General features: G+C 47.1%; 1 protein-coding gene across 1 annotated transcript in view; it reads left to right on the forward strand.

The window, feature by feature from the left end:
* The first annotated feature begins 713 nt into the window (after nucleotides 1–713).
* EMSY (EMSY transcriptional repressor, BRCA2 interacting) overlaps nucleotides 714–24,190 on the forward strand; it is a 52,626-nt gene continuing 29,149 nt past the window's right edge. Inside the window, exons 1-9 of the mRNA XM_075851347.1 lie at nucleotides 714–784; nucleotides 2,115–2,290; nucleotides 4,899–5,051; nucleotides 7,818–8,077; nucleotides 9,435–9,705; nucleotides 10,798–11,049; nucleotides 11,532–11,681; nucleotides 14,677–14,847; nucleotides 16,900–17,036. Coding sequence (XP_075707462.1) covers nucleotides 2,116–2,290; nucleotides 4,899–5,051; nucleotides 7,818–8,077; nucleotides 9,435–9,705; nucleotides 10,798–11,049; nucleotides 11,532–11,681; nucleotides 14,677–14,847; nucleotides 16,900–17,036 — 1,569 coding nt within the window. The 5' untranslated portion in view covers nucleotides 714–784; nucleotide 2,115. The remainder of the gene's footprint in view (nucleotides 785–2,114; nucleotides 2,291–4,898; nucleotides 5,052–7,817; nucleotides 8,078–9,434; nucleotides 9,706–10,797; nucleotides 11,050–11,531; nucleotides 11,682–14,676; nucleotides 14,848–16,899; nucleotides 17,037–24,190) is intronic.

Genomic DNA, 24,190 nt, shown 5'->3' on the forward strand with positions numbered 1-24,190 from the left:
AGCTCACATTACACTAGTGAAAATGAAGCTTCACTGCGGTAAAACCTGCGCTTTACAAGGGTCCAGAAAGCTGAGCCATGAGGAGCTGTTTGTAGGGGTCTCCACACTCTAGAGCTGCTTTGGCCGTCCGTGTGCCAGTCTATCAAACAGAGGGCTCACTGGTCACCGGGGGAGGGCGCGCTGGTCACCGGGGGAGGGCTCGCTGGTCACCGGGGGAGGGCTCGCTGGTCACCGGGGGAGGGCTCGCTGGTCACCGGGGGAGGGCTCGCTGGTCACCGGGGGAGGGCGCGCTGGTCACCGGGGATCTTATTTAACAGACTAACAAATTGGCGACTTTGTAGGGGGTTTATGGTTACGTTACAGTTCAGCTGTACAGGAGAGACTTCATCTGTTGTTACGTTTCCCCGTCTTAGGCTCCACGCATATGACCATACCCGTAATCACGGTCCGTGATTACAGGCACGGCCGGCCGCGGACAGCCAGCCGCATATGCGGGCCGTTCTCCCCTATATATAGTATGGGAGCACGGTCCATAAAAAGTCAAAAATAGGACATGTCCTATCTTTTTCGGAGCCTTTCTAGGGCACGGACACCTTCCTGCAAAAATACGGGAAGATGTTTGCGGGCAACAGAAGTGAATGTTCCGTAATTACGGATGAATTCTACGGTCGTGTGCATGAGGCCTTACGGTCATATTATTTGTCTGCAGCATTTCCACAGAGAGGCATCGCGCGGAGGTCCGCAGGGCAGTGAATGATGAGCGCCTCACTACTATTGCCCACAAGTAAGTATACAAACCTATTAGTCTGCAAACTTCTTAAGGAAATGTTCATCTATTAACACCATTACATCATTTCTATATAGAATTAATGTACATATAAAAATGAGTCACTGTGTACATACATGACATTACTTATCCTGTACTGATCCTGAGTTATGTCCTGTATTATACTCCAGAGCTGCACTCACTATTCTGCTGGTGGAGTCACTGTGTACATACATGACATTACTTATCCTGTACTGATCCTGAGTTACGTCCTGTATTATACTCCAGAGCTACACTCACTATTCTGCTGGTGGAGTCACTGTGTACATACATTACATTACTTATCCTGTACTGATCCTGAGTTACATTCTGTATTATACTACAGAGCTGTACTCATTATTCTGCTGGTGGAGTCACTGTATACATACATTACATTACTTATCCTGTACTGATCCTGAGTTACATCCTGTATTATACTCCACAGCTGCACTCACTATTCTGCTGGTGGAGTCACTGTGTACATACATTACATTACTTATCCTGTACTGATCCTGAGTTACATCCTGTATTATACTCCAGAGCTGCACTCACTATTCTGCTGGTGGAGTCACTGTGTACATACATGACATTACTTATCCTGTACTGATCCTGAGTTACGTCCTGTATTATACTCCAGAGCTACACTCCCTATTCTGCTGGTGGAGTCACTGTGTACATACATTACATTACTTATCCTGTACTGATCCTGAGTTACATCCTGTATTATACTCCAGAGCTGCACTCACTATTCTGCTGGTGGAGTCACTGTGTACATACATTACATTACTTATCCTGTACTGATCCTGAGTTATATCCTGTATTATACTCCAGAGCTGCACTCCCTATTCTGCTGGTGGTGTCACTGTACATACATTACATTACTTATCCTGTACTGATCCTGAGTTACATCCTGTATTATACTCCAGAGCTGTACTCACTATTCTGCTGGTGGAGTCACTGTGTACATACATTACTTATCCTGTACTGATCCTGAGTTACATCCTGTATTATGCTCCAGAGCTGTACTCACTATTCTGCTGGTGGAGTCACTGTGTACATATATTACATTACTCATCTTGTTCTGATCCTGAGTTACATCCTGTGTTATACTTTAGAGCTGCATTCATAATTCTGATGTGTGTTACTGGAAACCGTCAGAAAGCTTGTCCACAGGCACCACTCCTAGGAGCATAGCTGAGCTCTGTAGTACTTACTGTTTTTTTTATATATTATGTTGTATTTTGATAGTTGTTCCTGTTGCAATACAGAAGTATTTATTATTTTTTAAAGTATTTATTTTTGTTTTTAGTATGTCCGGTCCAAACAGTTCTTCTGAGTGGTCCATTGAAGGACGGAGGCTGATCCCGCTCATGCCTCGCCTGGTACCGCAGACGGCATTTACAGCCGCCGCCAACGCCATCGCTAACTCTGCAGGTCAACACAACGCCGCGCTGCCCGACCCGGCAGAGACTGGGAACAAAGACGGTGAGTGCGGGGAGGGGAGGGGGCTTCTTATTACCTTGATCTTATGTCTCTTCTCTGGAGCAGATGTTTTCATTATGTTCTGTAATATGAAATGAAGTCGCCTGTAGAGTAGAAGGGGCCAGAGCAATCGTCAAAGAGGGAGCCCCCTGCTGGTGGTGGTTCATACCATCACATCACCCTTGGGGCAGATAGGTCTGGCTTTTCTTGACCGGTGGCAGCGTTGCCCCCTGTCGTTTTTCCCTTCTCTTGTTGTGGATAAGGGGCGGTACACCGGAAAGGGGCATCGGGCTGGGGTCCTCTTACCCATAGGACACGGTCTATCTCATGGGCCAATGCACACGACCACGGTTTCCACGGTCCGGGCTCCTTAATGTCAATGCACCTCTTGTGCCGTAATCACGGACCGTGCACGCAGCTACGGTCATGTGAATCTATCCTAAGCCTGAGATCACGTTGTTCCGGTTTTGCACATTAGCGAGGGATTTTCGCCCATTCTACGGGCAACTAAAGGTCGCCATTTAAATGAAACAGCCAACGATCGTTCGGCGGACTGTTAGTTCTATCAACTCCCCTGTAAGGCCGGGTTCACACGTAGCGTAAATACTGCGGAAAATCCACAGCGTAATACTGCAGCAGCGAAGTGGGTGAGATGTGAATAAACCTCCTCCGCACGCTGCGTAAAAAAAATGCCGAAAAACCGTTCATAAATTGACCTGCGGTGCGTTTTTTTAAAAATTTTCAGCATGTCAATTTGTGCTGCGGAATCGCTGCTTTCCTGTTGTGCATTTTCCCCATTGAATTCGATGAGAAGGTCAAACCCGCAACAAAAAGCAGATGGTAAAATTTTTGCGCAACTCCGAAAAAAAAATAATCTTATGCTTACCCAGATCTCTCTGCTCCTTCATCCACGGATGACGTTTCATCCCATGTGTCTGCGATTGGCTGCAGCGGTCACATGGGATGAAACGTCGTCCCGGGAGGTCGGGCTGTAGGACGTCCGAGTGACGCGTCGCCAGAGTAAGTATGAACGGGTTTTTTTTTTCTAGCGCTGCTTTACGCAGCGGAAATTCCACCAGAAAAACTGCACCACACCGCACCGGTAGTAATAAAAAAAAAAAAAGTTCTTCCGTTTTCAGGCGCGAGGTGCGATGATGAATTTTGAATTGTGCCTCACATTAATAGTAATTAACCCTATCATGTTTCTCAGTCATAATGGGTTAATGTGTGAGGGACATGATGGGGTTAATTACTATTAATGTGAGGCACATGGAGGTTAAATTCATCATCGCACCTCGTGCTTCACGTTAAGTGATAGAAAAGGAGGCGCTGTACGTAGATAAATGACTAATTGGCGCTATATCCCCGGCAAAAATATAATGTCCCCCAGACAGAGGCCTAATGTGTACATGTAACTGAGGAGCTGGCCTTGTTACCCATAGCAACCAATCAGCCCAGCTTTTATGTCATATCCTACACTGGAAAAATGAAAGCTGTGTTGTGATTGGTTGCTATGGGTAGTTCTGCTGGATGAGGCCCCGGGCTTCCTGTGAGGATCCTGTAGTATGAGAGAGACCATATAAAACAGAGTAGAAAACAATCTGGCCTCAAAACGCACATTTATTCCGACTTTGTTGCCCATAGTAACCAATAGCAGCCAATCACCGCTCTGCTTTCATTTTTCAGAGCAGTTTAAAGCGGGTGTAAACCTTCAAAATTCTGACGGGTCAGGAGATGTAAATGGTGGGGGTCCGAGCACTGAGACCCCCAGCACCACCTCCGAGAGAACGCAGCAACGTATGCCACCGTATTGGCATATAATGGGTTATGTGCCCAGTGACGCCCTCGACGTCCCTGTCCATATATAAATAGTGATGTCGGGAGCTGCTCAATTTTATACGTAAACCTGTGACCGATGCCATACAGCGGCGTCCATCACCCACAGGCGTCCATGTAAAAAATAGGCTCTCCGACTAAAAGGACTCTCTTGTGGTGTCTGACTAATGGAGCCCTATGAACGCTTTTATTGCGTACGTCGCTTTACGTAGGGCACGAACGCCATGTGAAGGAGCTGCCGTGCGCGTGTAGTGTATGAATAAAATAATAAACCTCTCCCCATGGTCTTTTCTAAGGGACAAACCATAAAAATAAAACCTAAAGGTAAAAGAAACAAATAAAAGAGAACATAAAAAAAAAATCTTCAAAAATCCCATTTCCAGCTCGGCAAATAAAATGATAGCCGTTACACGAACACGTGCTAAACGGTGCCTCGTCCGGTTAAGACGCGGAAGCTGCGCTGTGATTGGTTGCTAGGACCGTTTTTCTGACTACGCTTTTGATAACTGAGCCCCAGTCGTTCTCATCTTCTTACCTTCTGATTTCTTCCTCCGTCCGCCGCTGCCCGTGTTATTAAATGCCTATAGCGGCGTAGTGTCATGTGACCACATTGTCCAATGGCTGCTGGGAGAGGACACATCACTGCGTCCTAGTCCTCACACTGAACCGAGTGATCGCTGCAGCGGGGGATGAGGAGAGGTTGTGGTGACGGGCTGAATGTCTCTGGGTGGCTGGACACACGACCGCTGACCTCTGTGTATTTTACTTCTTGTAGTGGTGGTGTGTTACTCTTACACCAGTACAACGTCCACACCTACATCCACGCCGGTACCCAGTGGGAGCGTGGCCACCGTCAAGTCGCCCCGGCCCGCCAGTCCCGCCTCCAATGTGGTCGTCCTGCCCAGCGGCAGCACTGTCTATGTAAAAAGTAAGTGAAATCCAACTGAGTAACCAACCGTGTTCTAGGTACGATGTCCGCCGGGCCTGGGCTTCTTGTGTCTAGTGCAGGAGCACCACAACGCTATAGTCACCTGAGCAGGGACTTGCTTAATTCCAGTTGTTTAGAGTTGTTTTTCTTGTTCTATAAAATTTTTAGACAGCTGGGAGAACTGTCAGGATTCAGTAAAATAGTGACGCTAGTAATGTCAATGGTATAGTACTAGTTTTACCAGCAGAAGGCAGCGGAACTCTCCTACATAGTGCCTCAAAGGAGCAGGAGGGAGTAAGGCTCTATCCACACCATGTGTACATTCAGCCTATGCGCCTCATGTAAAGAGGACAATTCCCAGAATGCACGTCACCAGAGCAAGCTGTGTGCAGACACTGAACATGCATGAATTTCTGGGAGATTTCAGCTCTGAAGCTAGCAGAATAGTGAGTGCAGCTCTGGAGTATAATACAGGATCTAATTCGGCATTAGTAGGAGATAAGTAATGTAATGTATGTACACAGTGACACCACCAGCAGAATAGTGAGCGCAGCTCTGGAGTATAATACAGGATATAACTCAGGATCAGTACAGGATAAGTAATGTATGTACACAGTGACTCCACCAGCAGAATAGTGAGTGCAGCTCTGAAGTATAATACAGGATGTAACTCCGGATCAGTACAGGATAAGTAATGTAATGTATGTACACAGTGACTCCACCAGCAGAATAGTGAGTGCAGCTCTGGAGTATAATATAGGATAAGTAATATAATGTATGTACACAGGGACTCCACCAGCAGAATAGTGAGTGCAGCTCTGGAGTATAATACAGCATGTAACTCAGGATCAGTACAGGATAAGTAATGTAATGTATGTACACAGTGACTCCACCAGCAGAATAGTGAGTGCAGCTCTGGAGTATAATACAGGATGTAACTCAGGATCAGTACAGGGTAAGTAATGTATGTACACAGTGACTCCACCAGCAGAATAGTGAGTGCAGCTCTGGAGTACAATACAGGATATAACTCAGGATCAGTACAGGATAAGTAATGTAATGTATGTACACAGTGACTCCACCAGCAGAATAGCGAGTGCAGCTCTGGAGTATAATAGAGGATGTAACTCAGGATCAGTACAGGATAAGTAATGTAATGTATGTACACAGTGACTCCACCAGCAGAATAGTGAGTGCAGCTCTGGAGTATAATACAGGATATAACTTAACTCAGGATCAGTATAGGATAAGTAATGTAATGTATGTACACAGTGACTCCACCAGCAGAATAGTGAGTACAGCTCTGGAGTATAATACAGGATGTAACTCAGGATCAGTATAGGATAAGTAATGTAATGTATGTACACAGTGACTCCACCAGCAGAATAGTGAGCGCAGCTCTGGAGTATAATACAGGATATAACTCAGGATCAGTATAGGATAAGTAATGTAATGTATGTACACAGTGACTCCACCAGCAGAATAGTGAGTACAGCTCTGGAGTATAATACAGGATGTAACTCAGGATCAGTACAGGATAAGTAATGTAATGTATGTACACAGTGACTCCACCAGCAGAATAGTGAGTACAGCTCTGGAGTATAATACAGGATGTAACTCAGGATCAGTACAGGATAAGTAATGTAATGTATGTACACAGTGACTCCACCAGCAGAATAGTGAGTACAGCTCTGGAGTATAATACAGGATGTAACTCAGGATCAGTACAGGATAAGTAATGTAATGTATGTACACAGTGACTCCACCAGCAGAATAGTGAGTGCAGCTCTGGAGTATAATACAGGATATAACTCAGGATCGGTACAGGATAAGTAATGTAATGTATGTACACAGTGACTCCACCAGCAGAATAGTGAGTGCAGCTCTGGAGTATAATACAGGATGTAACTCAGGATCAGTACAGGATAAGTAATGTAATGTATGTACACAGGGACTCCACCAGCAGAATAGTGACTGCAGCTCTGGAGTATAATACAGGATGTAACTCAGGATCAGTACAGGATAAGTAATGTAATGTATGTACACAGTGACTCCACCAGCAGAATAGTGAGTACAGCTCTGGAGTATAATACAGGATGTAACTCAGGATCAGTACAGGATAAGTAATGTAATGTATGTACACAGTGACTCCACCAGCAGAATAGTGAGTGCAGCTCTGGAGTATAATACAGGATATAACTCAGGATCGGTACAGGATAAGTAATGTAATGTATGTACACAGTGACTCCACCAGCAGAATAGTGAGTGCAGCTCTGGAGTATAATACAGGATGTAACTCAGGATCAGTACAGGATAAGTAATGTAATGTATGTACACAGTGACTCCACCAGCAGAATAGTGAGTGCAGCTCTGGAGTATAATACAGGATCTAATTCGGCATTAGTAGGAGATTAGTCATTTCATGTATGTACGAGGTGACTCCGCTTTATATATAGATTGTAGAATGATGTTGCACATTTATAAAACAGTCAGATCTTAAAAGTTAATTTTGAATTGCTCTTCAGGCTGTGATAGGTTTGTATGAGATGAGAACATGGCTGTTTCCTTCTACATGTATCATTACTTTTGTATATGGGTTGTGTCTGGGATTCGAGTGACTGGGACTAGGTTGCAATACCAGACACCGCCACGGACAAGAGTGTCACTGTTTGCAGCCGTGTTTTTCTGATCTCCTACATCCCCTCGGATAAAATGTTTTTTATCTATTCTTTCCTTTCTTAACCTGTTTCTTGATTCCCTGTTCAGGCGTCAACTGTTCAGACGACGATGAAAAGCCCCGCAAGCGACGGCGAACCAACTCCAGCAGCTCCTCGCCCGTGGTCCTAAAAGATATTCCCAAACCCACGACGCCGATCCCGAAAACCATCACCGTGCCTGTCAGCGGCAGCCCCAAGATAAGCAACATCATGCAGAGCATCGCCAACTCCTTGCCTCCGCACATGTCGCCGGTGAAGATCACCTTTACCAAACCCAGCACCCAGACCACGAACGCGTCCGCCCAGAAGGTCAGTGTCCCCGATCACGTCCACCCATTTGTGGGAGCAACCAATACGGCCGTCACTGCCGCTCACACACAGCTTTCCCAGGCTCCTGAATAGACGATCTATCCAGTGACACAAGAGAACATAGTTTGCTGGATGAGTTTGGGAAAAGCCACCCCCCCCCCCCCTATGGGACCTGGTATTGGTGGCCCCATTGGTTGTCACCCAACTTTTTCAGAGACCGAGCAGCATAAGTGGAGGAGGTATAGATCTGGGATAATGGGGCTTCTGCGGACTGTATACTGATGTCTTGTAGAAACTGGGACCCCCATAGGTTTTTAAATTAAGGGGCCCTGTGGAGCGGCCGTAACCCTTTATGACTAGGTTTCTGACACGGGCGGGAACTTTGTGAATTAAAAGCCTTTTTGCTGCCTGGATAATTGTCATAATTTTGACCCTGAATATTAAAACAGAAAAATCATATTATACCCCCAAACTATGACCTAAATCAAAGTCACGATTAATTTAGCATGTGACCTCGATTACGATAATTTAGGCCACGCCCCTATTTACCTGCCACACCATTGAATTAATATTTATCCCCTGAGCCTGCTGTACATAATATACCCCCTTACACTGCCCCTACACATTATAATGCCCCCCATAACTGACTTCCAGGCAGTATAATGCCCCTGTAGCTGCCCTCATACAGTATAAAGTCCCCTATAGCTGCCCCTAATAGTGCCCCAAATAATAATTACATACTCCCGTAACCCCATACCAATGACAAGTGGAGGAGATCCCTCTGTTCGGTGTAGACAGGCGCGATGATGTCACTGCCTCGCGTCCAGCGATACATAGTGAATGGTAGAGCAGGGACCTTGCGGCTCGCTGCTCTACCATTGGATTTAACTGTATCTGCGTCCTGAAGATGCAGATACAGTTTAAACCGGGAGAAAATCATTAATAAAACCGAAATTCGCAAGATGACGTTGATTTTAATTGCGCTGAATTTCGATTATTTTTCGATTCATTGCCCAGCCCTATCCCAAATATATATTTTCGGACGCCTGGCACACTGTGAAAATCCCCCCTCTCTATCTAAGGGCTCGTTCACATCATAGTCCCCCTTCCGTTGATGGGTTTCGCTAGACCTTTCCAGCGGAGAATCCCATGAACAGAAACCGTAGCTTCCGTGTGCATTACCAATGGTAACGCTTCTGTTGCAAATGGTTTCCGTTCCGTAAGGCTTCCGTTTTTTTGGCAGAAACTATAGCGCAGTCAACTGGCTTCGGCTGGACATACACATTCGGAGGATGACATGAATGGGTTAACTTTGTCAAATTTGTAATTTTTTTTTTTTCTTCCTCCTCCCTGACAGGTCATAATAGTGACAACCTCTCCGAGCTCCACCTTCGTCCCGAACATTTTATCCAAGTCTCACAACTATGCGGCGGTCACTAAACTGGTCCCCACGTCCGTCATCACATCCACCACTCAGAAGATGCCCATGGTGGTCAGCTCGTCCCAGTCCTCTGCTCTCGCCAGCAGTATCGCCAGTGGGGCCTCTACCCCGGTGTCCACAGGAAGCATTGCCGTCACCACCGTGGTGTCTGCGACGCCGTCCCTTGTGATGTCCACCGTGGCGCAAAGTAAGTGACTGTAACCTACCTCTGCCCCTGAATGTTAGTTTAATATAAATGTCCACCCTTTTACCCCATGTTGTTTTTTTAAATCTAGATCTGTATAGCCGAGCGCATTTTTCCTGATACAGAGCTCCAAATCCCCTGCATAGACAGTAAATTAAAAAAAATTTGTTGCATGCAGCCACCACTAGAGGGAGTTTACTGATCATACGTTGAACTCCATAATAACACAGTATTCAGTAAGGTCCTAGGCTCCCTCTAGTGGTTGCAGGAAAGAACATTTAAAAAAAAAAAAATTTTTATATTACCTTTGTCTTTGCAGGGGATTTGGAACTTTGTCTCAGAAAAACGAACTCCGCTATAATATATACTGTATTAATTTTGATGTGCATAATTCTTAATTGTATAGTAAAAAGCTTTGCAAGTTTCTCATATACTTCGTTCCATTTCCGTGCCATTTTCAAGAGCTCTGCTTGCTGTTAGTGAATAGGAATATTCTTGTATGCATCCATAGGCTAAAATCCTGCCCTGATCATGTCCGCCTGTTCTAGGTGCAGGGCTTGTAGAGGGGGTTTTACACAGGGCGATTATCGGGCGGACGAGCGTTCATAGAACGCTCATTGACGATAATTGCCCTGTGTAAACAGAGGAACAATAGCCGATGAACGAGCAAACACTCGATCATCTGCTGGCCGTATCGTTTAAAAAAAGTGAAATGTTGTCGGCAGCACATCTTGGTGTGTAAACCGGGAGACGTGCTGCCGACATGATGATAATGGATGGGGACGAGAGATCGGAGTAACGAGCGCTCCTCCCCATCCATAGCTCCGTGTGACCGGAGCAAGCGATCGCCGATCTCTCGTTGATCGGCGCTCGCTGCACCGGTCGCTTATCGGCCGGTGTAAAAGGGCCTTTTCAGGGTGTCACCTCTCTCATTGATAATCCATGCAACGGTCTATAGAACATGAGGAATTGAAACACAAGGGATATTGGAAAGCTGCTGAAGTTTTCGTTATCCAGTGATTACGCTTTATTTACGTACGACGGGATGACCTTGTGTGGAGTTTTCCACTGTCTAACTTTTGTTTTCTGGTTTAGGTGTCTCAACATCAACTGTGAAAGCCGCTTCTAACCGACTACCGTCCCCCAAGAGCATAATCGCTTCTCCCGGCCAAATCTTCGCACAATTTCCCAAGCAATTCCAGCAGGCGACGAAACACCAGTTCCATCAAATCTCCCAGCAGGCGTCCCCGCTGGCACAGGCGTCCACCTTGTCCCATCCTGCTTCCTCCCCTCAGCAACATCTTCCACCAGGGATCAAGCCCACCATACAGATCAAGCAAGAGTCTGGTGAGTGCCAATCCATCTGGACGGAGCGTTACACATACTGCTGATGGAGCCCCCATGTCGCAAGGCTCCCCCATATTGTCAAAACCCGAAGACCTTATCTCCATGCAGTAGCTGGATGACCTCCGCTGCTCTGCTAGTAAGAGGGGTCTGATGTATTCACCTTCACCCTCTTTTCAAAAATTAGTAGTACATGTGAATCCATGAAACTGTAATCCTCTTCCAGCAGCCTGTGGTTCCCGGGTAAACATAAAAAAAGCAACTGAAGTTCCCAAAAAATCCATCTAGTGGGAAGCAGTAAATAGTAGACGGAGGAGGGGGATGCAGCTGCAGTTCTTAGTGGTTTAGTCAAACTGCATGAAGGGGAGGGGGAGCAGTAGAGGGGAACTGATTGGATTAACGCACACACAGCACCCCCCCGACATCACACTAGAAAGAGCCCACCCACTTTGGTAATCTTTTTCTTCCTTTTTTTTTTGTCCCAGGTGTAAAAATAATCACTCAGCAAGTTCAGCCCAGTAAGATCCTCCCCAAACCGGTGTCCGCATCTCTGTCGAACAGCAGCAACACCCCAATAATGGTGGTGAGCAGCAATGGGGCGATAATGACGACCAAGCTCGTCACCTCTCCCGGCGGTAAGTTCATCAGAGGGTCTTTTCTTTTTTCTTTTTTTTTTTATACTTGACAGTGTGAAGTTCTGTACTCTTTATACTTTGCCAAATATTGGAGCTTGGTTACTGAAATCTTTCATGCTGCTGATAGAAATGAAAATTGCAGGAGTCCCAGCCAGTTGATTTCAGCTCTGAAGCCCTCAGAATAGTTAACGCAGCTCTGGAATATAATACTGGCTGTGACTCAGGATTAGTACAGGATAAGAAATGTAATGTATGTACATAGTGACTGCACCAGCAGAATAGTGAGTGCAGCTCTGGAGTATAATACAGGATGTAACTCCGGATCAGTACAGGATAAGTAATGTAATGTATGTACACAGTGACCCCCACCAGCAGAATAGTGAGTGCAGCTCTGGAGTATAATACAGGATGTAACTCAGGATCAGTACAGGATATGTAATGTATGTACACAGTGACTCCACCAGCAGAATAGTGAGTGCAGCTCTGGAGTATAATACAGGATGTAACTCAGGATCAGTACAGGATAAGTAATGTATGTACACAGTGACTCCACCAGCAGAATAGTGAGTGCAGCTCTGGAGTATAATACAGGATGTAACTCAGGATCAGTACAGGATAAGTAATGTAATGTATGTACACATTGACTCCACCAGCAGAATAGTGAGTGCAGCTCTGGAGTATAATACAGGATGTAACTCAGGATCAGTAATGTAATGTATGTACACAGTGACTCCACCAGCAGAATAGGGAGTGCAGCTCTGGAGTACAATACAGGATGTAACTCAGGATCAGTACAGGATAAGTAATGTATGTACACAGTGACTCCACCAGCAGAATAGTGAGTGCAGCTCTGGAGTATAATACTGGATGTAACTCAGGATCAGTACAGGATAAGTTATGTAATGTATGTACACAGTGACTCCACCAGCAGAATAGTGAGTGCAGCTCTGGAGTATAATACTGGATGTAACTCAGGATCAGTACAGGATAAGTAATGTAATGTATGTACACAGTGACTCCACCAGCTGAATAGTGAGTGCAGCTCTGGAGTATAATACAGGATGTATCTTCTGATCAGTACAGGATAAGTAATGTAATATATGTACACAGTGACTCCACCAGCAGAATAGTGAGTGCAGCTCTGGAGTACAATACAGGATGTAACTCAGGATCAGTACAGGATAAGTAATGTAATGTATGTACACAGTGACTCCACCAGCAGAATAGTGAGTGCAGCTCTGGAGTATAATACAGGATATAACTCTGGATCAGTACAGGATAAGTAATGTAATGTATGTACACAGTGACTCCACCAGCAGAATAGTGAGTGCAGCTCTGGCGTATAATACAGGATGTAACTCAGGATCAGTACAGGATATGTAATGTATGTATACAGTGATTCCACCAGCAGAATAGTGAGTGCAGCTCTGGAGTATAATACAGGATGTAACTCCGTATGAGTACAGGATAAGTAATGTAATGTATGTACACAGTGATTCCACCAGCAGAATAGTGAGTGCAGCTCTGGAGTATAATACAGGATGTAACTCAGGATCAGTACAGGATAAGTAATGTAATGTATGTACACAGTGACTCCACCAGTAGAATAGTGAGTGCAGCTCTGGAGTATAATACAGGATGTAACTCCGTATCAGTACAGGATAAGTAATGTAATGTATGTACACAGTGATTCCACCAGCAGAATAGTGAGTGCAGCTCTGGAGTATAATACAGGATGTAACTCAGGATCAGTACAGGATAAGTAATGTAATGTATGTACACAGTGACTCCACCAGTAGAATAGTGAGTGCAGCTCTGGAGTATAATACAGGATGTAACTCAGGATCAGTACAGGATAAGTAATGTATGTACACAGTGACTCCACCAGCAGAATAGTGAGTGCAGCTCTGGAGTATAATACAGGATGTAACTCAGGATCAGTACAGGATAAGTAATGTATGTACACAGTGAGTCCACCAGCAGAATAGTGAGTGCAGCTCTGGAGTATAATACAGGATGTAACTCAGGATAAGTAATGTAATGTATGTACACAGTGACTCCACCAGCGGAATAGTGAGTACAGCTCTGGAGTATAATACAGGATGTAACTCAGGATCAGTACAGGATAAGTAATGTATGTACACAGTGACTCCACCAGCAGAATAGTGAGTGCAGCTCTGGAGTATAATACAGGATATAACTCAGGATCAGTACAGGATAAGTAATGTAATGTATGTACACAGTCACTCCACCAGCAGAATAGTGAGTGCAGCTCTGGAGTATAACACAGGATGTAACTCAGGATCAGTACAGGATAAGTAATGTAATGTATGTACACAGTGACTCCACCAGCAGAATAGTGAGTGCAGCTCTGGAGTATAATACAGGATGTAACTCAGGATCAGTACAGGATAAGTAATGTAATGTATGTACACAGTGACCCCCACCAGCAGAATAGTGAGTGCAGCTCTGGAGTATAATACAGGATGTAACTCAGAATCAGTACAGGATAAGTAATGTAATGTATGTACACAGTGACTCCACCAGCAGAATAGTGAGTGCAGCTCTGGAGTATAATACAGGATATAACTCAGGATCAGTACAGGATAAGTAATGTAATGTATGTACACAGTCACTCCACCAGCAGAATAGTGAGTGCAGCTCTGGAGTATAACACAGGATGTAACTCAGGATCAGTACATCACGTTTGATAACTCTCTTCTTGGATGTATTACATTTCATACTCCATGAACGGTTTACTTATAGCTGTTATTGCACTATTATGAAGCCAATATCTCATGAACAGTAAATCAATATTTTAATCTTTTGGAGATTTTTTTTTCACATTTATGACAGTAATTGGAGTGAACTCCTCTGTTTCCGTGTCTTCCATGGAGTTCAGTTTGACGACCCTCACGTTTATTTTTGCTAGACTACGATCGTGTCAGGAGAACGTCTATAATTCTTTGTGATTTTCCTCCTCGTTCACCTATAGGGACACAGACGACTTACACACGGCCGTCTGTCAGCTCCGCGCTCGGGGCTCGTATGGCGGCTACTCCGGGTGCTACATACGTGAAGACCACCAGTGGAAGTATTATCACCGTTGTCCCAAAGTCATTGGCGTCACTGGGAGGGAAGATCCTCAGTAGTAACATCGTATCTGGTGAGCGTGCGTGGCGGCTATTGCGGGAGCGTTCTATAAAGGGGTTAAAATATATTTTTTCCAAATAATAAAGCCTAATCCTAGTATATAAGAAGTTCTGCAACTTTCTAATAAACTTAGTGACTCAATTCTTTGCAGTTTTTCAAGATCTCTGTTTGCTGTAAGTGAATTGGAAACATTCTTGTTTTCATTCCAGAGTCTGCAAACTCACACAGGCCTAATACTTCTCACAGCTGAGGGTTTGTTACAGTTGTATCCAGTCGAGACAATCCTCTGTGTGGTAAATGCATCAGCAGCACAAATCTCTCCTGTCCTGATAGTTCGTTACAATGTATCAGCCTGGAGTCCAGGCTGTTGACCTAACAAAGGATGGTCTAGGCTGTGTACAATTGTAACAAAAACCTCAGCTGTTAGCAGTAGTAGGCCTGGACAGGATTTCAGCCTTTGCATCTAAACGACTGTTTCCATTCACTGACAGCAATCGGCCGCTTCAGGGAAAATGTAATATTACACGGCGGCTATTCAGCTCGAGTACACCAGCACGATAACCCCTCAGATATCCATGTGCCGTCATAGGGTCATCGGAGAGAAGAGGACGATTGATGATTAAAAAAAAAAAGTTAACATAACTGGTATCGCTGCGTCCGTAAAAGTCCGAATTATCACAACATAGCGTTGTTTAACCCGCTCCGTGGACGCCTTAAAAAAAATAAGTATATATATTCTAACTCTCGGATTATGGCGACACAAAAGATTGTTGTTTTTTTTTTTTTAGAAAATAGTTGTATTTTTTGAAAAGTGATAAAACATAAAACGAAACCTATAAATTTGGTATCGCCGTCATCGTATCAACCTGTAGAATAAGGTGAATATGTCGTTTTACCGCCTGATGGACGCCGTAAAAACAAAACCGCCCAAAAATTGGCGTAATCGCTGTTTTTGTTTGTCCATTTCACCCCACAAATAATATTTTTCCCGCTTCCCAGTACAATAAACGGTGGCAGGAAAAACTACAACTTGTCCCGCAAAAAAAAAGCCCTAATATGGCCATGTCCGCGAAGAACTAATAAAAGTTACGGCTTTTGGAAGGCCGGGAGGAAAAAACGAAAATGACAAAACTTAAATTGGCCGTGGCCTTAAGGGGTTAAAACAGCAATCCGACTCTCTGGGGACTCTCTGGGGACGGTTACCTACTATGTCTGTGTGACTGGTATCAGCCGCTCCTATTGATGATCCAGAGTTTTTGATAATCCGGCACGATCTATTGCCCGTGATGCCGGATTAAAGGAATTTAATCTACAAATCTCTGTTTACGGCGGCCGCGGGGTGTCCTGTAATGTCCGGGCCCAGATGTAGGAATTTGATTTCCCCGCTGCTCCCCTGCCCTATTATCAGACTCTGCTTTATAAAGTGAGAAGTCCTTATAATAGAAGTGTATCGGGGAGTTGTTGTTTATGAAGAGCGGAACCGAAACTCTCAGCAATTTACATTTTCTACGTTCGTTTCATAGATTAGGATGATGTACTGTTCCTTTAAATTAGCCACGCCCACATCAGCCAAATCCATATACACTGAGTGGCCACTTGATTAGAGACACCGGCCCTTTAACGATTGGTACTTCAATTTATGGAAATTAGACACGTGACCCCGGACGCAGCATAAAATCACGTGACTAGTTTTTTCGGCGGATGAGTTTCACATTAGAATTGGAAAATCCAGCGACGTGAGCGACATGAAGCGCGGCCATCAGTACTAGACTAGCCGGGGCTTCAAAAACTGCCGACCTTGTGCCCGAACGCACAACTCACCGCTCCTCAGCATGAATGGACTATAACCGCAGACGACCGGTTCTAGCGCCATTGATTTCTAATGAAAAACGGAGGCCCAAGGCGCCACTAGGTGGGGGTCTCTAATAACGGGGCCACTCAGTGTATGACCCCCCCCCCCCCCCCCCCCTGATTTCTCCGTCTTCCAGAAGATCCTGCAGACCTGCTGGTTCTCTTATTATTTGTGTTGTTCGTGTCCCTGTAACTTGTCTCCTGTCCCTTTAAGGTACAACCACGAAGATCACCACCATCCCCATGACTTCTAAACCCAATGTCATCGTGGTGCAGAAAACCACCGGCAAAGGCACCACCATACAAGGGATCCCGGGGAAGAACGTTGTGACCACGCTGCTGAATGCCGGGGTAAGTGCCGGGGGGCTCGGGGTCATATCTTCCAAAGTGCTCTTGTTTTACAAGGACAAGGTTCCAGCTCTGGAGCCCACACCTTTCTCCAGAATGGGGGTCTCTCCACCCCAGTCCCGCCTGGTGAGAGCTGCCGGATGTAGAGGGGGCAACGCTGTTTCCGTAACTCCCATAGAGATGTGCGCGGCCGCCTCATTCTGTCATTCTCCGCCTGGATACGGCGGCGGACCCCCGTTCTGGAGACATGGGGTGGGTGCCAGGTCTAGGACCCGCATCGATCCTGTGGATGTGCCGTACACGTCTAAGGCAGAAATAACCCTTTAATCGTTGACTGTTCTGCAACTTTCTATTATACGGTTTCTAATTCCTCCCCCTTTCTTAAGATCTCTGCTTGCTGTCGATGAATAGAAACAGTGGGCAGATTTATCATGACTGCCTCAAACTTAGCGTAAAAATAGACCAGGCAGAATATGCGCCAAATTTGTTACAGTGGCGCAGACTTGATTTTTGGGCAAAGTAATGTGCCGTATTCAGCTTAGTAAATCTCCCCCCCACTGTTTACTTCCAGATGTTTGAAGTAAAATCCCATCACAGCTGAGGGTTTGTTGCAATTTATCCATGTAGGTAAGAGCTTTTAGGGTTTCAGGGGGATAGAACTGGTGATCAGTTGCAGAATTTTTTGTAACAAATCTGCAGCGTGTGAACATACCCTTAGTCTGGTGTTGAGGCTACATGCACACGTTGCGTAATTTGATGCGGAAAATACGCACCAAAACCGCAGGTGTACACATGTAATTCCGCAGCTAAAACCGCACATAACGATGCGGTTTTAGGTGCAGTATTTACATTTTGATGCGGAAATAGATGCGGTTTTAAAATCCGCACCGCAGGTAAATTTACGTGCGGAAAAATACCGCAGCGTGTACATGAGATTTCCTGGAATCTCAGTGACTATGCTGCCGCTGTAGTACGCTGAGGATTTGCCGCACGCAAATACGCACGGCAAAACCGCATGTAATACGCAGCGTGTGCATTAACCCTTAGGCTGAATACACACTTTGCATAGTTTGCTGGTAAAATACACAGCAAAACTGCAGGAAACCGCAAGAAATGTTATAGCAAAAAAAAAACAAACACCGCACATGAAGGTGCGTTTTGTGATTGCGTTTTTCAGGTGCGGTTTTTACATTTCGCTGCGTAAGTTGCGCCGTTTTCATGCTGCGGGTTTTGCGGTGTATTTCTGTAGAACCAGGGAGATGGAATCGCAGGATAAATTTGACATGCCACAGTTTCGAAAGTACGCCCCCGTGGGTCAATTTACGTCCCGAAAAATACCGCAGCCTGGACATGAGATTCAATGGCATCTCATTGTCGATGCTGGTACGGTGTTACACGGCGGTTTTGACGCGCGCAAATATGCGCCGGAAAACTGCACGTACTACGCATTGTGTGCATTCAGCCTTAGGGAAGTTTTGTGCTGCTGATTACCTGATGGCTGATCTGTTAGGCTGGGTTCACACGAGCATATTCGGTCCGTAAAGGACGTATTTCTAATTACTGACAGCATGCAGAGATCTTGAAAATGAGTCCCTTTTTCGTCACCTCAGACGAGCTCACAATTTCTTCACCTCCCGCTCTGAGTTGGAAGAGGTAGTCAAGGAAGAATCCTGATCAGAAAATCAGCCAGACCTCTCGTCTGGACCTCGTGTACCATTCCCAGAAGACCTTTCTTCAATATGGGCTAAATCTCCAGTGTTGGATCCTCCGGTCCCTCAAGTCCAGACAACTATTCCTCCAATGGCGGACTCCGTCTCTTTCCGTAATCCCTTGGCTCGTCGCATTGACTCTTTTTTTAATAAAAGTCTTCTCCTCGGCTGCCTTCTCCACTTTGCGTCCGATCTTTACTTCCGCGCGGGTCCGCAGAGCCTCTACTGAATGTCTTCGCCAACTCCGACACGGTCTGTTTTGAGGACGCCTCCCTGGATGTGACCTGCCTTGTAGCTCACGTATTCCTCTTCCCCGGTCTCCGTTCGTGGCTGAAGTGCTGGTCCGTCGACACTCTTTTAAACCGTTTCTTCTGGTTCGCGGCTCTTTGTAGCGCGCTCTGATGAGATCATCGCAAAAGGCGAAAAAAAACACTCGCCTGCCCGAAACGAAGCCCCGTCGTGCTCATAACCCCAGGAAACCAGGCCTTCGTTTTAATCCTTTCGTAGCTTCCTCAGGCAGCCGGTCAGCAATCCCATCAACACACGAAGAACAGGCCTTCCTTCAAGTCCCGTTCTTCTTGGCGCCACCGCCCCACCGGGCCTCTGAGCCTGCAGCGGGCAAGACCATTTCTACCTGGAGGTGCACCCCCGCTCGGATTGCGGGTGGGGGGGGGGCAGACTTCTACGTTTCAAGGACATCTGGCTCTCTCACATCTCTGATGCCTGGGGGTGAGACGTCCTCTTCTCAGGGTACTGGATCGAATCTATTCTCCTTCCACCCGACAGGTTTTTTTCAGTCTTCTTCTCTGTCGCCTTTTTTCAGGCAATCCTCATTCTTGAGTCCAGGAGTTATTATCCAAGTTCCTCCAGAACAAGAATTCAAGGAATTTTATTCCGAATCTCTTTGTAGTTCCCAAAAGGCTGGATCAGTCCGCCCCATTCTTGTATTTGTCAAGGTCCTTCATTTCCGCAGGTCCGTGATCGCCTCCATAGAACAGGGAAACACCTCCTCAGTGGTCATCAAGGACGCGTCCCTACATGTCCCCATTTACCCATCCCACCAAGGCTTCCTGCGCTCTGCACTTCTCCATCATCACTATTTATGGCGCTCCCATTTGTCCTGTCATCGGCCCCGCAGGATTTCACCAAGATCCCCCTCGGTGGTGACAGCGCTTCTTCATTCCAGGGGGATCTCTGTTGTCCTGTACCTGGACGACATTATAGTACAATCCTCATCCCAAGAAGACCATTTCACCAGTCCACTGATCACTCTGGATACCCCGGCTGGATTGTCAACCAGTCCAAGTCCTGTCCGACCCTTTGTCGGATACAAGTCTTCCTGGTGATGGTTTTTGACACGGTCTCGGCTCTGGGGTCCCTCCTCTTGCATAAACCGTTTGCCCTGCAACAGGCAGGCTGTACCCTATGACGGGGCACACTTACCTCTCTCCGCCTTTGCATGGGCACCATGGTGGCTTCCAATTGCCCAGTTTTACACGCGTCCACTTCAGAGAGCAATTCTTTGGGTCACCGATTCCTTTCCCTGACCTTTTGCCGGTCTCTTCCCTGGTGGCTCTCCTCCCCTTCCATCCCCCTTCCTACCGCTCTGCTGGCAAATCCTCCCCACGGACGACAGTCTTCGGAGTTTGGGAGGGGCCTTCCGGAATCTCATGGCCCAAGGACTCTGGTCCATCCGGGAAGCCAGTCTTTCTATCGAGATTCTAAAACTACTGGCGATTTTTACCTCTGCCTCGTTCTTTGTACGGCTCTTCTGGCCAGCGATCCAGTCTGAGCCCCGACAGCCAAAGCCACGGCCGTCTCTTACGTCAGTCATCTAGACACACGGAGCCCTGTGGCAATGGCGGAAGCATCTAAAATTCTGGAATGGGTGGAACTTCCGTTTTATGTGGTTTCAGCAGTCCACGTTCCAGTCGCTTCACGGACTATCTCAGTCGCTAAAGTGTTGACCCCGGCCAGCGGGTTCTTCATCATGAGGTGCTGGAACAAATCTGTTCCAGATGGAGAAGACGTGGACTTGCTGGTCTCGTCTCCATTGCCAGGTTCCCCTCCACAAGCCTATGTGATCGGCGCTCTCGTGGCATCACTTCATTTGATTTGGTTTCCCCCACTACCCTTTTTCTTTCTTCCAAGCCCCTCGAGTATCAGGGCCGAGCGGATTCCGACAATCCTAGTTGCCCCAAATTGTTGTCACACCAACGTTTCTGAGTGCTTACCTCGATTTGCTCTCTCAGGGGCCTCTCGTCCACGGAGTTTAGTGGCCACGTTTTACAGTGTGCCTATGGGAGCCGCAGTGCTGAAAGCTTTGCGCTTGTTGCTGCGGGTGATCGAAACAACGTTGAAGACCAGAATTCGTCTTCAGCCCGCTTTTATCTTTCCTTGCCCTCCGGCTCCCGGTGTTACTCCAGGAGGGATTGGATCGTGGACTTGGCTCTCTTAGGGCTCGTCCTCACGCTGCAGAATTGCCACGTTTTTCCGGACGGAATTTCGGTCGGATAAACCGCAGCGGAATGCAGTAGCAGCAAAGTGGATGAGACGTAACAAATCTCATCCACACGCTGCGAAAAAATTCCAGACAGAAATTGACCCGCGGTGCGTATTTTTCGTACAGGTCAATTCCTGCTGCGGAAAGTGTCCAGAATGGCTGCGTTTATTCAGAGGAGACGTCAACATCTCTCAGCGTTTTGAAAAAACGCAGCAAAATACGCACTATTTTATACCGTAAAAAATGCCGGAAATGGTGCTTTTTTTTTGCCGCAGCGGAATGTCTGCGTTTTTCAACGGAATTGCTGCAAAAATGTTCTGCAGCAATTCCGTTGTGTGTGGACGAGCCCTTAGGCTGAGTTCACACGGGGCGGATACACTGCGTAATAGCGCGCAGCGTATCTGCCCTCTGCGGCGCAGGGATTTCCGGGCTAAAAAGCGCACCAAATTGTGGTGCAGTTTTTTGCCCAGAATGTCCGCCGCGAAAAACTTCAGCACTGAGCCGTCCCAGGAGACCACTGCAGCTTGTGATTGGCTGCTGCGTCGGTCACATGGGATGAAGCGTCATCCCAGAAGGATGAAGCACAGACTCCTGGGTAGGTTTTAAAAAATTTTTGTTTTCGGAGTTGCTTTTCTTGCAACGGGATCGCTGCGAACCCGCCGCAAAAAAAAACGGAACTATTTGATGCGGGATTTACATTGAATTCTATGGGGAAATCCCGCAATAAATAAGCAGCGATTACGTAAAGACAATTGACGTGCTGCGGAATAAAATTCCGCACCGCAGGTCAATTTCTGGGCCTTTTTTCCGCTCCTGTATTTAGGCAGCGTGGGGAGAAGATTTGTTCTATCTCATCCACTTTGCGGCGGATTTTCCACAACAAATTCCATTGTGGAAAATCCGCAGTATTTATGTAACGTGTGAACTGACCCTTACAGGAAAGATGTCAGCGTTGGCTATTTTTTGTCAACAGGCCTCTGGCGTCTAAGTCTAATGTTTGAACCCTTTTGCAGGGGGTTGCACATGTGGTGCCCCCTATAGGCTCCCAACTTCGTCTTGGGATTGGTCTTTCGTTCTCTCCAAAATGCAGTCGGCTCCGTCTGAGCCTCTTCAGGTATCTCGTTGCGTCTGCTGAACTGGCAGATGGTGTTCCTGTGACCTCCATAGTGACTGCTCTGTCTTGTCACGCTCCATGTTGGTGTCTCCATCACAATCAGCCGGTGCTCTGCCCTGTGCCCGATGGCTGCGCTTGACTATTCGTATGGTCTGCCGGCTCAACGGGAACGAACCCTCATTCTGGGTTACGGCCCATTCCACTAGATCGCTTGGTGATTTCTGGGCGGTGAGTCATTGGGCTTCGGCTCTTCAGTTTCGCAGGGCGGTTACCTGGTCGTCTTTATGCCCTTTCACCAAATTCTACGGGGCGCGTACCTCCATCTGTAGACACTTCCCTTAGTCGCAGGGTGTTGCGCGCATCTGTGGAGTAGATGATTATGTCCGTTTCTTTGAATTCCCACCCATGTGGACGTCCTATAGTCTGTGTCCCCCAATGAGACGAAAGAGAGAACCGTTTTTTTGAGTACTCACTTTTTTTTATTTTATTATGACGTTAAGATTGCCCAGGTGGACATGGTTTTCTTATGTTTTATTACTGTGTTCTGCTTCTCCCTCTGTACAGACTGCCTAGCTCAAAGCCTGTAGGGAGGGGTGTATATGCTGTAGGGAGGGGTGTATATGCTGTAGGGAGGGGTGTATATGCTGTAGGGAGGGGTGTGTATGCTGTAGGGAGGGGTGTGTGTGCTGTAGGGAGGGGTGTGTGTGCTGTAGGGAGGGGTGTGTATGCTGTAGGGAGGGGTGTATATGCTGTAGGGAGGGGTGTGTGTGCTGTAGGGAGGGGTGTGTGTGCTGTAGGGAGGGGTGTGTATGCTGTAGGGAGGGGTGTGTGTGCTGTAGGGAGGGGTGTGTATGCTGTAGGGAGGGGTGTATATGCTGTAGGGAGGGGTGTGTGTGCTGTAGGGAGGGGTGTATATGCTGTAGGGAGGGGTGTATATGCTGTAGGGAGGGGTGTGTGTGCTGTAGGGAGGGGTGTGTGTGCTGTAGGGAGGGGTGTGTATGCTGTAGGGAGGGGTGTATATGCTGTAGGGAGGGGTGTATATGCTGTAGGGAGGGGTGTGTGTGCTGTAGGGAGGGGTGTATGTGCTGTAGGGAGGGGTGTATGTGCTGTAGGGAGGGGTGTATATGCTGTAGGGAGGGGTGTGTGTGCTGTAGGGAGGGGTGTGTGTGCTGTAGGGAGGGGTGTGTGTGCTGTAGGGAGGGGTGTGTGTGCTGTAGGGAGGGGTGTGTGTGCTGTAGGGAGGGGTGTGTGTGCTGTAGGGAGGGGTGTGTGTGCTGTAGGGAGGGGTGTGTGTGCTGTAGGGAGGGGTGTGTGTGCTGTAGGGAGGGGTGTGTGTGCTGTAGGGAGGGGTGTGTGTGCTGTAGGGAGGGGTGTGTGTGCTGTAGGGAGGGGTGTATGTGCTGTAGGGAGGGTGTGTATGCTGTAGGGAGGGTGTGTATGCTGTAGGGAGGGGTGTGTATGCTGTAGGGAGGGGTGTGTATGCTGTAGGGAGGGGTGTGTGTGCTGTAGGGAGGGGTGTGTGTGCTGTAGGGAGGGGTGTGTGTGCTGTAGGGAGGGGTGTGTGTGCTGTAGGGAGGGGTGTGTGTGCTGTAGGGAGGGGTGTGTATGCTGTAGGGAGGGGTGTGTATGCTGTAGGGAGGGGTGTATGTGCTGTAGGGAGGGGTGTGTGTGCTGTAGGGAGGGGTGTGTGTGCTGTAGGGAGGGGTGTGTGTGCTGTAGGGAGGGGTGTGTGTGCTGTAGGGAGGGTGTGTATGCTGTAGGGAGGGGTGTGTGTGCTGTAGGGAGGGTGTGTATGCTGTAGGGAGGGGTGTGTATGCTGTAGGGAGGGGTG

This window comes from Rhinoderma darwinii, chromosome 2 (genome assembly GCF_050947455.1).
Source record: "Rhinoderma darwinii isolate aRhiDar2 chromosome 2, aRhiDar2.hap1, whole genome shotgun sequence".
Lineage (NCBI taxonomy): Eukaryota > Metazoa > Chordata > Amphibia > Anura > Rhinodermatidae > Rhinoderma > Rhinoderma darwinii.